Below are 16,155 nucleotides of genomic sequence, written 5' to 3' on the forward strand. Positions count from 1 at the left end.
AACCATATGACATGACAACTTTGCTCCCCCAGAATAAGGAGTGAATCTCCAGAGTTGTGTGAAAACAATAGACAGCTATTTCACTCAGTCAATCGTGCATGCTTAGTTCCACCAGAGTGCAAAGAAATATTTAGACGGGCGTTTTCAATAAAAGGTGTTATTTTATTGAGCAGTCTTCTTTCTCATGCAAGAGAAATGAATTGCCACAATTGCAATACTTTTCATGAAGTAAAGTGCGTACAGTAAAAGGAGTATTCTGAAATAATACTGTAAAAGCATTGATATGGTTTCTTAGCCATATGATACTTTAAAACGGATAAAATATTTACATACATAAAAACATTGACTAACAAACTCAACTGGTGCTTCTAAGATTCGCCTACCCCGGTGTACCTGACCTAAGCCTAATACGTGGGAAGGAGTAAGTAAGTTGCAGTTTTAAGTTAAGTTGGGTTTTTTGCCAAGAATCTGAATCAAGAATTCTCTCTAAGGTTCGAGTCAGCTCCGTACCTTGGTTATAGAATGAAGGAGGTCTTGTATCTCGTTTCTCAGGACTCGATCTCCCAGTAATCCGCGAGGATGACTGGAAACACCGGAGCTGGATTTCTCGACGTGAGAAAAGGGCGCTTCTCCAGCATGTCAAAGGGGAGGGGCGGCTTCCTGCGGCTCTCGCATCAGCTGGGCTTCGGATAAGTAGATAACCGCTCTGCTCCACACCACCGTGTGTTTGCTTAAGGCAAGTGTTGGTATATTTACACCTAGAAGGTGCCGTGTTTGACGTAAGGTTGGACATAAGACGTCAATAAAAGATGTCACTAAGAACTGACTGTTCCTTTAGTGCTCGCAGGAGTTCATTGACAAATCAAAACAAAGACATGGGGAATTCCCAGGTTACTGATGGTTTGGTGTGTCGAAAGAACTCGTTGTGCTCTCTAGCAATCTAAGGAAGTAGCCTTGCCGTATTTGGGCTGTGTGGGCTATGGCTGAATATGGGTAAGATTCGTATGCCTTCATTAGGACATGATCCAAGAGCTGTTCAAAAGACGAAGGCTTCCAATCAAAACATGGTGCCCCAGCACTAACCTTTTTCGAAATGAAACACTGTAGAACCAGCAAGAAATTTTTAAAATTGAACTATGCAGACTTGCTTTCTAATGAAAATTCAGTGCACAACGGGGACTGTGTGACATCTGCCAGATGTAGGTAATCTCAGATTACCGATTCTTAAATTCCGAATCATACCGATTCTGTATTTAGGAAATGGCAATTGGGATTTAGGAAAATTTACCGATTTCATTACCGAATCGGTATGATTCGGTAATTACCGAATCGGTATTTACCGATCCGGTAATTGCCATTCATTCCTATGGGCCTTAAGGCCCATAGGAATGAATGGCAATTACCGGATCGGTAAATACCGATTCGGTAATTGGGAGAAACATTGAAGGGTGGCAGGGTGTCACTTGGACACCCTGTTGCACCCCTCAATTGTGCATGGGTGCACATGTTGCAGACATACATGCCCTTCGGTGGAAGGTGCCGTGTTTGACGTAAGGTTGGACATAAGACGTCAATAAAAGATGTCACTAAGAACTGACTGTTCCTTTAGTGCTCGCAGGAGTTCAATGACAAATCAAAACAAAGACATGGGGAATTCCCAGGTTACTGAGGGTTTGGTGTGTCGAAAGAACTCGTTGTGCTCTCTAGGAATCTAAGGAAGTAGCCTTGCCGTATTTGGGCTGCGTGGGCTATGGCTGAATATGGGTAAGATTCGTATGCCTTCATTAGGACATGATTTATCATAACCGCATAAGGGCATGAATCAGGCATATTTAATTAGGGTCCTAGATACATTCACAATAATTCAATAGAGAAAACCTCTACAGCACACTTCAGAAGCACCGGAGTCCCTCAAAGGATTTCTGAAACTGGCTTTCTGGCTAAAGCATGCCAGTCAAATTAGTTGTGAGTCTCCGGTTGGCAGGCCACAGCACTAACCGCTTCTGTCAATCGAACCAATGCGCTTCTTCTGCAGGGTTGGCTCACTGCTGCCATCTTGCTCAATAATGACTCTTCAGGCAACCAGGACTAGAAATGCAATTCTTCCTTCAGATCAGACTTCAGAAATACCCCCCCATCTCTGGGAAGCTGGCTGTCAAGCAGACTCCAGCTCTGGTTGAGCATTAGATCTCTGGGTTTTCTGTAGAAAACCTATTCCTTGGTCAGAGAGAACTTCGAACTGGAACAAGTTTGTCAGCAGCTCCCACTGCTATACAGAGATGGCAGGCAGGGAATTTTGACTCTATGTCTCTGTTTCATTTGGGTAGGCTCTCTTTTCATTTATCCTTCTCAAGCCTCTCTTCTGGACTCGGCTTTTGCAGTGCTGCCACTTGGTAATGCAGTGATGTGAGTAATGTCGTTGTAATTGCACACTTCCGATGGACCGACACTTGGCATGGGTTTTGTAGGAAATGTTACCATAAACAAGTCTGTAGTTTTAGTGCATTTTTTAACGTTGATTTTGAAGAACATACGCTTTCCTGTTTTTTGGCAGAGTTTTACAAAAGGATGTACCCTACCCACAACAGGACCTTCCCCAATGGTAAGTGGTAGTGCATTAAGAGCGATCAGTGTCTAACACCCAAATGGCAGACACACTTGGGTAGGACTCTTTCTCTTTGGTCGATGCACACCTGGTGCATCATTCATTTCTACCCATCAGAATATGACAACGTCATGGACAATAACAAGCTTAAACCTTCAGTCAAAATCAAACTCCATTTAAAGCTGTTGTGTATGCATTATTTTTGCTAGAGATGAAGGCTGTGGTATGCACTCAACCACTCCATTAGAAAAGAACCCCAGTCCTTTTTTTTTTCTTTAAATTTTTGGGATCAGCACAGATTTATTCGTATCACCAGAGTAAGAGAGAAAAGTACAAAAGAGGGAAAGAAGAAAAACGTGGAAGACGGAAATACAGTTACAAAGAAACAAAGCAGGGATGAAAATGACCAGAAAGGCCGAGATGAGGGTGTAATAAAGGGGCAGGGATTGTCTGGAGGTGGAATAAATATGAGTGAGGTGGAAATAACAATGCGCTTCATTGGTGCCCGCCCCCAAAATCCAACAGCTGTTCAAAAGACGAGGGCTTCCAATCAAAACATGGTGCCCCAGCACTGACCTTTTTCGAAATGAAACACTGTAGAACCAGCAAGACATTTTTAAAATTGAACTATGCAGACTTGCTTTCTAATGAAAATTCAGTGCACAACGGGGACTGTGGACAGAGTTTATGACATCTGCCAGATGTAGGTAATCCCAGATTACCGATTCTTAAATACCGAATCATACCGATTCGGTATTTAAGAACTGGCAATTGGGATTTAGGTTAATTTACCGATTTCATTACCGAATCGGTATGATTCGGTAACGGTAATTGGGGGAAACATTGAAGGGTGGCAGGGTGTCACTTTGACACCCTGGTGCACCCCTCAATTGTTCATGGGTGCAATTGTTGCAGACATACATACCCTTAGGGCATGTATGTCTGCAACATGGCACTGTTTAAAAAGCAAAAAAATGCTTTTTAAAGGGTTTTCATTATTTACCACCAACTTCTAGTTGGTGGTAAATGATGAATTCTTAAACCCCTGTAACACTGATTGCAGTGCTACCTACATGTCAAAATACAGAATCGGTCGGTATTTTACAGAATCGGTAAAATTACAGATCCGGTAAAATTACCGAATCTGTATTTTAACATGCCCCTACATCTCCATCTTCAAATACCGGTCGGTAACGGCCGAAAATGCCTTCCGACATCTGGCCCTCTCCTGCCCTACCTGATAAAACACATCCAAAAGTGTATGTGCAGCGCATTACAAAACTCTAAAATAATGAATAAATAAGTCCTCCAAGGCTAGAGTGACATGAAAAGCAGAGGAATGGCACAAGGGGATAGAGGAAGGAAAGTGAAGCCAGGAGAGTGGAAATGCCTAAGTAGAGGGTTAGAGGCCTGTATTAGATGACAGACTCGTGTTCTAGAATTGAAATTGTTGCAATTCTATACATTTTTCTGTACATACCAACCAGTTTACAAAGGAAAAGCTCATAACAGGTGGATTAAGCATCCTGAAGCATGAGCTCAGAGTACAGGAATGGTTAAACATGTACTACAGCTAACAAGAGTAGAGAAAACGTGTCAAGAGCTGACCTCCCTCCATCCCCCGCATGACTGCCATCTGTACCGAGATGGGACCCTTACTGATTTCCTTTATGTTTCTGATAGCCATGTAGAGCCATGTGGAATTTTGAGCCCGCCCAAGTATTTTGGGACCACGTTAAGTTCATTATTTAGGTCGCTACCACTTTGTATGAACCAGTTGAATGAAAAATACACTTTTATTACTAGAAATTATTAGCAATGTCCTGACTGGATAGTCCTACGATTTGCAGTTTTTAGAATATCTAAACGAGAGACTTCTAATAACATAAATATTTCTCATAGATAAAGGTTTTATGTGAAGAAAACCCAGAACATTTACGTGAGCTGCATCTCAGTTTCTCCTTATGCACTAACTGCATCAGGACCTATCTTGGTTGATGACTTGTGAGGTTTTCTGCGTTACTGCAGGCTGCAGTGTGGGTGAATGCGTGTCCCTCAAGAGCGACTTCTATTGATTTATACATGAGCAATTACCTGTCTCGGCGGATCCACGTGCCCACAGAAGGAAGGACAGTCTGCCAGGTACCGCTGAACCCGACAGTCATCACCGCAGATGGCGTAACCCCCGCAGCCCACAAAATTCGTCAAGGGGTAAAGGAACTCCCCTACAGCACATTGAACACAAATTAAAATAGAGAAACTGTTGAATCATAGTTTAATAAATTCAAAGCAGGAAGAAGAGTAAAGGACGTGTTTTAATCTGAAAGCAGGATATATTCGATTACATAAGGTTAGCTTTAATTTTTTAAGTCCCAGCGGGTTCACAAGGAAACCACAGCACATTCCCTATGCACCTATACTTGCAATTGAACAGGAACAGACCGTTTAGTCGGGGACTCTCTGATAATCTCAAATGAAAGGCCTTTTTGTGGTTTAAGAAATATTTTTACCAACTAAGGGTGCATTTCGAATCGCGGGTTTAGCAGCCACTAGCTAAATATAGTAGTAAAAAACAGACAACATTCTCAATGTTGAAAGGTTACTTGCTGCAACCAAAATCTCCCTTGTCCACTAAGACTTTTTGTGTGAATATTTGAAGTTCTGACAAACTGGAGTAGAGAAAATCCTATCAACAAGAGTGAATGACATTTTTAATCGTAAACTCTCTTTGGCCAAGTCTTTCATATTTACTGTACTGTTTTTCTACAAAACACCATTCTCTTGTCTTAAGCTACAAGCAGTCAAGTATGCTGTAACATAGGGACAGTAACCTAAATAATGGTCATAATCATTTGGTAGCAATTATTTTTATCTAGTACGTCATGTCTCCAGTTGCTCAGACCAATTTGGTCTCACAGTGTTTTGATTGGATGTTGTATTATTCCACTGCTGATGTCAGACCTTGTTTTCAGTTTCAAGGAGGGACTATTTCGTCCTTCTTCACTACCTATCTTCTTCATAACCCTTTACCGCCCTTACCTAGGGCCAGATGTAGGTGGCCGTTTCAGGCAATTTACCGATCGGTAACGGCCGATTTTGGCCGTTTGTCATGTCTGGCATCTCTCCTATGCCAGTCTAGTTATCCTGTGGAATGTTATCATTGATATGATGTCATGGAATTCTAGGAACTGGACTCTAGGAGTCAGTTGATAACTGGGCTGAGCAAGTAACATACTGCTCCTGGTGGGGCTCTTCCCTTTTCCCTTCTTCCTCCTTAACTTATACCTGTGCCCTAACTTGGAATAAATACCTTAACCTCCCACTTCGTCTGCTTCCTGATTCCTTCACCAACACTACAATTTTGGCGACGTTTCTGGTGAATTTCTACTTACTACTCCAAGGACTTCTAAAATTAAAGCAACTTCAAGGTATTGAACTTCATTTTTTTTTCTATCCACCAATTCATAAGCATACTGGCAATTCATAAGCATACTGGCACCCTCAGAGCCCCACCAGTGACCACTTAACGATCGCCCAAATGATTTAAGTGCCAGTCTCTGCTGTTAATTGCCTAAAATCCTTGAAGAATTCTTCTGCCTTTCTCCTTTCTATAACCTGCTACCTGCCTGTTTTGAGGAATACTTTTACTTACAATACCGACAACCGTGCCAATCTTCGCTTAAATTTTCTGTCAGTTCGCACTTCATTTCTGCTTCAAACCTTCATACTGTAACTTTCCTACGAGTTGGAGAATTCTACTTCCATGTGCCAAGAGTTGTTTGATTTATTTCTGCCACTGAAACCAGTTCGTGTTTTAAAGCCAATTTTAATTGGAAAATAATTCTGAGCAGTTACTTCTGAACTACGTGACCTGGCATGTTAAGGAATTCAACTTTAAATATGTTCTGTCTTTCCAACTGATAACTCTTGGAAAATGTGTTATATTAAAAGTTTACATGCTTAGCGCGTAATTTAAGGAAGCCTGTTGCTGAGGAAAATGTTAAAAGCTGGTGGACTCGCCTGTTAGCAGTAACGGTTTTTCCACGAGCTGGAGCTCTGCTCGTTCCGGTGGTAATGAGGCATCTGATGACGTCTTGGAATGTTCTTACAGTATTGGTGAAGAACACTGCATCACTCTGAGGCGATCTGAAGCCACGAAGGAAGGCTGAAGGGAAGGGGGCGTTTCTAATACGTCACTGGACTTCCTTGTTTATGTTTCCTAGCAACTGGAGATGCTAGGAAATCGTCGTGGGAATGTCAGTTTGAGGTAAACTTTAAACCTCTGTGGTTTTTAAACGTACAGAAAAGCAAAGTAACAAGTTTTGAAGGTTGGCAGAAAACGAAAACGCTGTATTTTCACATTTAACAGCAAAGTGACATTAAAGGCTGGCTTTTCATGGACTAGGGCGCCATCTACTGGATTTGGAGGGGCATTCTACTTAAAAGTTCTTTTCTTAACATTTTTGAAAGACCTCCCTGCACTTCACACGTCGTGGTGCTGCTTTTTTTTGATTGACGCTCTTGTATAATTGCCTGTCGCATTTCAGTATTTTTAACGGCGATAGGCACGCCTTGAAATGAATTTGGTTTCTATTTTTAGTATTTACAACAGCGATAGGCACGCTTTGTTTGTCTTTTCAAAATGCTTTCCTGCATCTTTCATCAAAGTGATAGGCACAGAGATCTACCTTTCTTAACGATCTTCATGAGAAGGTACTGTTTACTTATTTCACATATTTCCATGGATATGTTTACTGAGCTGCTGTCTTATTCCATGACTACGGTGACTACTTTATTTATTTTAATTTATTGTTTTCATGAGACTTGATTACAGCTCTGCTTGTCATTCCTTGCTCATGTTCTATTATTTTTAACTTAATTAATTATACACTATTTTCTTTGACTGTTCAAATACGTGATGTAATTTCCATTTCTCTGTTAGGTGAGTGGATGTTCATGAGTATCACTTGTAGGTTAGGTACTGCTTAACTTTGTGATGCAATTCCATATCTCTTTTATGTGAGTGGATGTTCGTGAGTAATTTTTTGCAGTTTAGGAAATGTTTAAAATTTACTGCTTTAACTTCAGGTTGTGATTTCCATTTCTCCTTTAGGTGAGTGGATATTCTTTAGTAATTCTTGCAGTTTGAGTAATGTTAAAAATTACTGCTTATTGTTCTTGATGCAGCAGTTGGTAGGTTATTACTGCTTATACTATGTGATGTAATTTCCATTTCTCTTTTGTGTGAGTGGATGTTCATGTTTTTCCTCGTTATTCTTTTCTAAAGTCCGTATAAATTTTCTTCAACTATTCTTAATATTTTCTTTAAATGTTCTGCCAGTTTCTATTTTACCTTGCGCTAGGGTTTCTTTCCAGAAATGTCTGTCTAGAATTGTACTGGCAATTGTTTTTTTTCCATTTTCTTCCGTTCGCCGGTTCATGTCTTCATACCAGTCTGGCCAATTGGTGTGTTTTACTACAACCTTGAACGTTTTGAATACTTCTCTTTTGTCCTTGAAGGAGAAGATGTGTTTCCTTTCACTTCTTTGCTTTTCTATTCTTTCCATTTTATTCTAAATACTTTTGATCTATTCTTTCCATTATATTCTAAATACTTTTGACTTTTTCTATTCTTTCCATTATATTCTGTATACTTTTGACCTTTTCTATTTTTTCCATTATATTCTGTATACTTATAACCTTTTCTATTCCTTCCATTATATTCTACATACTTTTATTGTCTTCTCTTCTTATTATTGTTGTTCCGTCTTTATTCTTCCATTTATGTCTTCTTCCATCTATACTCTTCCTTTGAGTTTCTTACTATATTCTTTCTTCATCCCCAATCTATGTTCATTTTGTTGCAGTTATGCTTTCCATTTTCGATTCCATTATAAAGGGGAAGATGTGTCATGTCTGGCATCTCTCCTATGCCAGTCTAGTTATCCTGTGGAATGTTATCATTGATATGATGTCATGGAATTCTAGGAACTGGACTCTAGGAGTCAGTTGATAACTGGGCTGAGCAAGTAACATACTGCTCCTGGTGGGGCTCTTCCCTTTTCCCTTCTTCCTCCTTAACTTATACCTGTGCCCTAACTTGGAATAAATACCTTAACCTCCCACTTCGTCTGCTTCCTGATTCCTTCACCAACACTACACCGTTACCTATCGGTAAATAGGTGACAGGTATGTAGGGGGCATTTTTTTTACCGATTCGGTAAAATTACCGAATCGGTAATTTTACTGAATCGGTAAAATAAAAATTCGGTAAATTTACCGAATCTGAGGCTCCCATATGTAGGTGGGACTCTTCTGAGTCCCAGAGGACTTACAGAATCGGTATTTTACCATCAAATCCAATTTGATGGTAAAATACCGATTCCGGTGGGCATGCACATGTGTGCATGCACACCTATGCCATGTGACAGGCAGACCTGCCCTGAGGGCATGTATGCCTGCCACATGGCACCCGAGCCTGTTTTGGGGGTGCCAGAGGGTGTCAAAGTGACACCCCCTGCACCCTTGTGAAAATCGGTATTTACCGATTCGGTAAATACCGATTCGGTAATGCCCATTCATTCCTATGGGCTTCAAAGCCCATAGGAATGAATGGGCATTACCGATTCGGTATTTACCTAATCGGTAAATACCGAATAATTCCGAATCGGTATTCCAGCACATCTGGAATACCTACATGTCCACAGCTTAGATTTACCGATTTTTAATTACCGAATCGGTAAAATTCGGTAATTAAAAATCGGTAAATCTATTTTACCTACATCTAGCCCCTAGTTCTTCTAGGGCCAGATGTAGGTGGCCGTTTGAGGCCATTTACCGAGCGGTAACGGACGATTTTGGCCGTTACCGATCGGTAAATGGGTGACAGGTATGTAGGGGGCATTATTTTACCGAATTGGTAAAATTACCGATTGAGTAATTTTACCGATTCGGTAAAATAAAAATTCGGTAATTTTACCGATTTTGAGGCACCCAGATGTAGGTGGGACTCTTCAGAGTCCCAGAGGCCTTACCCAATCGGTATTTTACCATCAAATCCAATTTGATGGTAAAATACCAATTCCGGTGTGCATGCACGTGTGTGCATGCACACCTATGCCATGTGACAGGCAGACCTGCCCTTAGGGCATGTATGCCTGCCACATGACACCCAAGCCTGTTTTGGGGGTGCCAGAGGGTGTCAAAGTGACACCCCCTGCACCCTTGTGAAAATCGGTATTTACCGATTCGGTAAATACCGAATCGGTAATGCCCATTCATTCCTATGGGCTTCAAAGCCCATAGGAATGAATGGGCATTACTTATTCGGTATTTACCGAATCGGTAAATACCGAATTCTTCTGAATCGGTATTCCAGCACATCTGGAATACCTACATATCCACCCCTTAGATTTACCGATTTTTAATTACCGAATCGGTAAAATTCGGTAATTAAAAATCGGTAAATCTATTTTACCTACACCTGGCCCCTAGTTTCTAAGACCGAACAGGTTTATTTATTTCGCTTTTAAAAAATGTTCTAGTCTTAGCCATCATAAAATAATGACCTGACTATTCCATGATGGCTGCCCATCGAAAGCAGAAGTGAACACTGGTGCAGTAGGGATCTCTCAATTTTTTTTGTTATATTTATAACAACTCCTATTTAAAGATGGCATATGTGGATGCATGTCCATACACAGGCGATTTTTTAATTAATTGTATATAAATAAAACTAAATGCTTTCAAAGAAGTCCGCCAAGGATGCAGACACATTCACGTCAGTGCATTCAAAGATGACCAACGTGAATGTGCACTTATCTACAACGGCTATATCTTCATCCATTGTATTTCATTTTACAGGCGTGTTTCAAGATGGCTACCGGAGAAGTACATGCATCTGCGAGGCTATCCCGCGCAGGAAATAAGCATTGGCAAAGCCAGTAGGTTTCATGGCATAGACCAATTGGCTTTACGAATGTAACGTGTGTTTCTGTTTGTTGGTCTGTCATTAATAGCCCATCCTTTGAAGTCTTCTCTCTACGCCGGATTAGTCATGATTTAATGACATTTTTTAATGTATTATTGGGTCAGCAGAGCTTAGCTTTAGTTGTGACATGCTCAGTATTGCTCAGTGTTAGACTTGTTTTTTACTTTGTATATCAAGAGAAATGTGTTTTCTGATTTTACTGAACTGCCATTTTCAGCTTTGAAAGTTCTTTTTGGCCTCCCTGAATGTACTGATCCAGAGGGAGTGGAATGTGCATGTACATTAGAAGTTGATCAAAGTAAGACACTGACAGACCTTCCAAAACCATTGTCTGCCTTGTCGAGCAGGAGTTGTAGCCTTACCTGACCCAAGGAAAGAGACAGGAGAAGGGAGTTCGAATGCTCGTCTAAACTCTCTAATAAGATTTTTTTTAAGACGAATGCCTTATTAAGTAAGCATACACATTTTACCAAAAGGGGGTGAGATGTCTATTTATTTATGGTTATATAATGTATTCATATTCTGGAATGCGCTGATCATTTCTTTCTATCGAGTAACACATGGACAATGGGCTTAAAAGGCCGAGTTTCGCAATTACAGATGGAGCCACGCATGCACGCGAACAGCTACAACCACTAATTCACATATGTTAAAATTCGGCTCTTACCTGGATGATAATTTGTACCATTCACTTCACAGAAGCAGCGTGCAGTAGTTTTTGTGGTAACGCTGGGCTGGGTTGTTCTGTAAATTACCGTAGCATTCACAGGGGCACCTATGGGTACAATTACAATATCGGACATTATCGTAATTTCACCAGTTGTTTTGCAATGATCACAATGGATATACGGGGGGATGGTTTCAGCTTTGCCGCATATGTAGAAATACCATACACTCTAAGAGCTCTTGCTAGGCATACTTCAACATTAACGTATCTAGCACATTAGTCTATAGAGCACAGTTTGAAAGTTTCCTGCTTTCCAGTGAATCTGTAGTGTACTGTTTAAACTGGTTATATGCAGTGTTTGAGAAACATTCTAGACAATTCATACTCATTATAAAGTGTATCATACAGTTACTTTGCTGTAAAAAGCTGCATATCAGCCCCACCTCACCATGAGCTCATGACCTTTCTCACATTTTTCTTGATATTCAAGTAAGTTGAGAATGCAGGGCAGTCAGAGCGCCACGCACACTTGTTCTGAAACAATTTTCTGAGTGAGGGTGGAGGTGATGGCCTGCATCTCTTCATTAAAATTATACTAGTTCTAAAAATAAGCTAGTGATACCCAATAAGCGAGTACAACAAATAAACAAAAACATTTTTTTTGTGGGAGGAAAGAAAGTGGATAAGAAAGTAGTCAGACATTTTTGCCAAAATGTAGCTCAATATATAGTGGAGGGGCGTGGCCGGATGAGCCAACATGGCGGGCGCCTTCTAGAGCGCTCTGGCCCATCGTGATGAATATCCGTCAACATTCTTCAGATTTCCCCATATCTGGTGCCCAGACTAGCCCAACCCAATATAAGATCGGAACCTGTGGGATGTGATGTGCGCTGACGATGAACCTTTGGCCCCCGCATAGCGCGCCCTAACATCTGGTGACGTGCCTAAGTGGGCCTGCCCAGTAGATGCTCGACGCCTACCCATCGGCTTGGGCCGGACTGAGCGGAGCGATGCCAGGTGCTGGATTGGCTGCCTTCCGCTGGGCGGGCGGTTGCTGGCACCCAGCGGCTATCCTCGGAGTGCCGTGGGGGCTGGCTGCTCTATTGCCTGTGGCTGAGCTTGGCAGCCCCGCATGGCCCGGGCAGGCTGGGCTGCCGTGGGCTGACTGGCAGGCCCACCGCGTTGACCTCAGTGTCCGGGAATAGGCCACTTCCGGAAGAGAAGCCCACGGCGGGGTTCGACAGGGAAGCCCACTTGGACGGCGAGTGCTGCTGGAGGATGCTGCCTCCAAGTGGGCCAGCCGGCCAGGGGAGTACATTGAGTAGAGCTGGGCATAAGAGCAGCACCGGTGACTGACTACAACCAGAGGGAGTGGTGAGTCGCTGTAGCCTGGTGGGGGGGCCAATCCGGCTGCAGTGGGGGAAGCAGACAGCCCTGAAATATTTAGCAGTGTTGGGTGTGACTGGCCCCATCCGTGGATGCGTGGCCATCGGGTCTTAGGACCTGTGGCTGTAGAAGGAGGGCCATCTCCCAAGGGCAGGGCGCTGTTGCTTGGCCGATTGGCTGCTGGCCACAGGGACATCACACGGAGAGCGACGGTGTGGGCAGCGCTGACGGGCCTTCCTCTTTGATTTGCCATGGACTGAATACAAGTAGGGTGAGGGGGAATTACCAGGAGTTGGTGGTCCGGTGGGTGAGATCCTCTTAGAGGGTCCACTTGCAGTCGGTCCTTGGGTGGCAGAGGTAGCCAAGGTAGGCCCGGTGCGGCTTGCTGCCCAGGACAGGCTGAGTCCGTGAGGGCCGACTCCTGCTGCCCCCTCTCCCACTCTCTCAAGACAGCTTTGTCTGGGAACCTCCACACAGGTGAGTCAGTTGTGGGGATCTGCCATCATAGTCACCATAGCAAAGGACAAAGTGCCCGCATCTTCGACGAAGCAGAGCACTTTGGACCAATACACGGCCGCCCAAGCAGCGCAGTATGTGGATCAGATGGGGGAGACCCAATCCCAGGTAATGCAGCCCTGCTGGCGGCGATTACCCAGTCCCGCGACATGCTAGACGCCAAAATTGGTGCAGCGGCACAGAATTCTCTTTCCTATGTCAGGACCTTTGTAGAGCAGTAGACCAGATTAAGGAAGTAGAGACTCAAGTGTCGGTTGTGGAAGACACAGTTACAACCTTACAACAAAAAGTCAACCTCCTAACTGTTATCCCACAAGAGCTTAGGATGCAGAGGGCCGCACGCAACACAATACCCTACGCTTCATGGGCTTCCCCGAGGATTGTGAAGGGACCTCCATGACAACATTTGTAGCGCAATGGCTGCACTCATTGATGCCGAGAGGGTCCCTTTCTACATGTTTTGTTGTAGAACGAGCCCATAGAGCCCTGGTTAGGAGGCCTCCCCCTGGAGCTCGGCCCCGTCCGATCATCGCCAAGCTCCTGAACTAATCAGACAGAGATGCAGTCTTAAAGTAGCCCGGGGCCATAAAGATAAACTGATCCAGGACTTAAAGAATATTACGATATTTCCAGACTATACACGTCTCGCCCAACAGCAGCGTCAATCCTTTGTGGCCGCCAAGCACAAACTGAGAGACCTCAACATCCAATACATGCTGCTGTACCCCGCACTAGTGCGAGTCATATATATGTCCAAGACTTTGACACCCCAGAAGAGGTCTTTAAATGGATGGATGAAACTACCTCACTCAGGCTGAACACTCCGTCCCTGCTGGAATTGGACTCCTCTCTGAGCACCAGACAGAACCACCCGAAGAAACTGTAATCGAAGCGGAGACACCAATTGCGATGAAACTGGCGCTCCCACACACAAGTAGAAGACTCATAATTCGTCTGGTTAAAATCTCTTGTTTCTCCCCCTTTTGTCTCTCTTCTAAACTACAATCCTTTCTTCTCTCATGTTAGAATTAGATATTAAGAATGTGCCTTGACAGTTCTCGGATCAACCTATGAGTGGGGAACTGAATGTCACTGTAGGCCCTCCTGAGGTCCACCCGCACGCTGTAAAGACTGATGATTGGGGAGATGGTGTTTTTGGGAATCCGTTGGTGTGGGACCTCCCTGACCCAACATTGAGGTCCTGGCAGAGCCCCCACTGCAGCAAATGCTTCAAGTTCCTTGAGGTATCGTGGTAGCGGGAGGGGTTTAGGGCTGTTCATGTTATATGGCTTATATCTGTTAATGGTTAGACACAGGCATGGGGGCCTTTCTGCTTCCACACACCACACTCATGTACACTACCATTCCCCAAGATTTATTAATGACAGATACACGGATGGATCGCTCTGGTATGATTCACATAGCGACCTGGAATGTAAGGGGGATGCTAGATAAAATGAAGAGGGGAGCAGTGTTGAAACAAGCCAAGATACTTGGAGTTGATATACTGCTGATGTAAGAGACCCACATGATGGGCAATAGAGCCCCCTGCCTGGCACACTATGGATTCGGCCAAATACATCACTCTGGGTTCGTCCGAGGGTCACGGGGTTCACCCATCCTTATCCATCGCAGAATTCCCTTTAGGTGTACTCAGACATGGCAGGATTCTAGTGGGAGATACAACATAGTTGCTGGTACGCTATATGGGGAGTACCTCGTGCGAGGCAATTTTTACGCCACCCCCCCACTTGGACATACATTCACGGAGAAAGTAATAAGTCTGTGGGGAACATTGCCTGATGGTTTGTCAGTGATAGGAGGGGACTGGAATGACACCATGCACCATATAAACAGGTGGCGCCCTGGTGTCCCTGACGGAAACTAGTCACAATATAGAAAAAAAATATCAACTGGACAAAAGTTCGAGTTTTTGATATCGAATAGACAGAATATTGAATTGCAAAAATGTACTGGTTCAGAATATCGAAATACAGGTAAGAAATATCGAGTTCCACAATATCGAAGTAAATAATATCAATTTTGTTTGTGTGTTTTAAGTGTTAGTATATGTGTTAAAAGTATGTATTATTTTTGTAATGTATGTTTGAATTTTGTAAAAGTAATACATTTTATGTTAATTAATTGTTGTGCAAGTTAATTCCGTAGCGGGTTGTGGGCTTATAGGGGAATAGGGTGGGAAGAAATTTAATTATAATATGTATTTTTAGCATTATTTAGAATGAATTAATTATATGTTACATTTTTTTGTGTAATTTAATTCTGTAGCGGGTTGTGGGTTTATAGAGGAATAGGGTGGGAAGTAATTTAATTGAAATAAAGCAATTTATTATTTTAATACTTCATAGTTTAATATCTAATAATGTATATAGTTAATTAAGTTAATTATTTTATTAATAATTGATTACTAATTGATTAATAATTAATTCGTTAATATGGTCATTGTGTAATACTTTCCATTAATTAGTCATTAATTAGATATTAATTATTAACAATTTGTGAATATGCTAGTTATATTGTTAATTGTAATTAATGATTGAATTAATTGTGAATTAATAATGTAAATGTATTAATATGTTACAATATTGTAGGTGATGTTTATAGGGGAAAATGGTGGGAGGTAAATTAATTTTACAAAATAATTAATTGTTAATTAATATTAATTATATTTCAGGAGTTGGTATATTAATTTTTCCCTACGCTATCCAACACTTTCCTTACTGTTGCACTCACTGGAGTGGGAATAGTAATTTTTACCCTTCTGCTATCAAACGATTTCCCTACTGTTGCACTCACTGGAGTGGGAATAGTAATTTTTCCCCTCCGCTATCCAACGCTTTCCCTACTGTTGCACTCACTGGAGTGGGAATACTAAATTTTACCCTCCCGCTATCCAACACTTTCTCTACTGTTGCACTCACTGGAGTGGGAAAAGTAAATTTTACCCACCCGCTATCCAATGCTTTCCCT

General features: G+C 42.3%; 1 protein-coding gene across 1 annotated transcript in view; it reads right to left on the minus strand.

Moving 5' to 3' along the window:
- The window catches only part of LOC147733205 (uncharacterized), a 618,178-nt gene that overhangs the window by 83,078 nt on the left and 518,945 nt on the right, over window positions 1-16,155 (minus strand). Inside the window, exons 45-46 of the mRNA XM_086957739.1 lie at window positions 11,263-11,370; window positions 4,700-4,830 (exon numbers count right to left, since the gene is read on the minus strand). Of these exons, the coding sequence (XP_086813865.1) occupies window positions 4,700-4,830; window positions 11,263-11,370 (239 nt within the window). The remainder of the gene's footprint in view (window positions 1-4,699; window positions 4,831-11,262; window positions 11,371-16,155) is intronic.

Source organism: Lissotriton vulgaris, chromosome 2_1 (genome assembly GCF_964263255.1).
Source record: "Lissotriton vulgaris chromosome 2_1, aLisVul1.2, whole genome shotgun sequence".
NCBI classification, from domain to species: Eukaryota; Metazoa; Chordata; class Amphibia; order Caudata; family Salamandridae; genus Lissotriton; species Lissotriton vulgaris.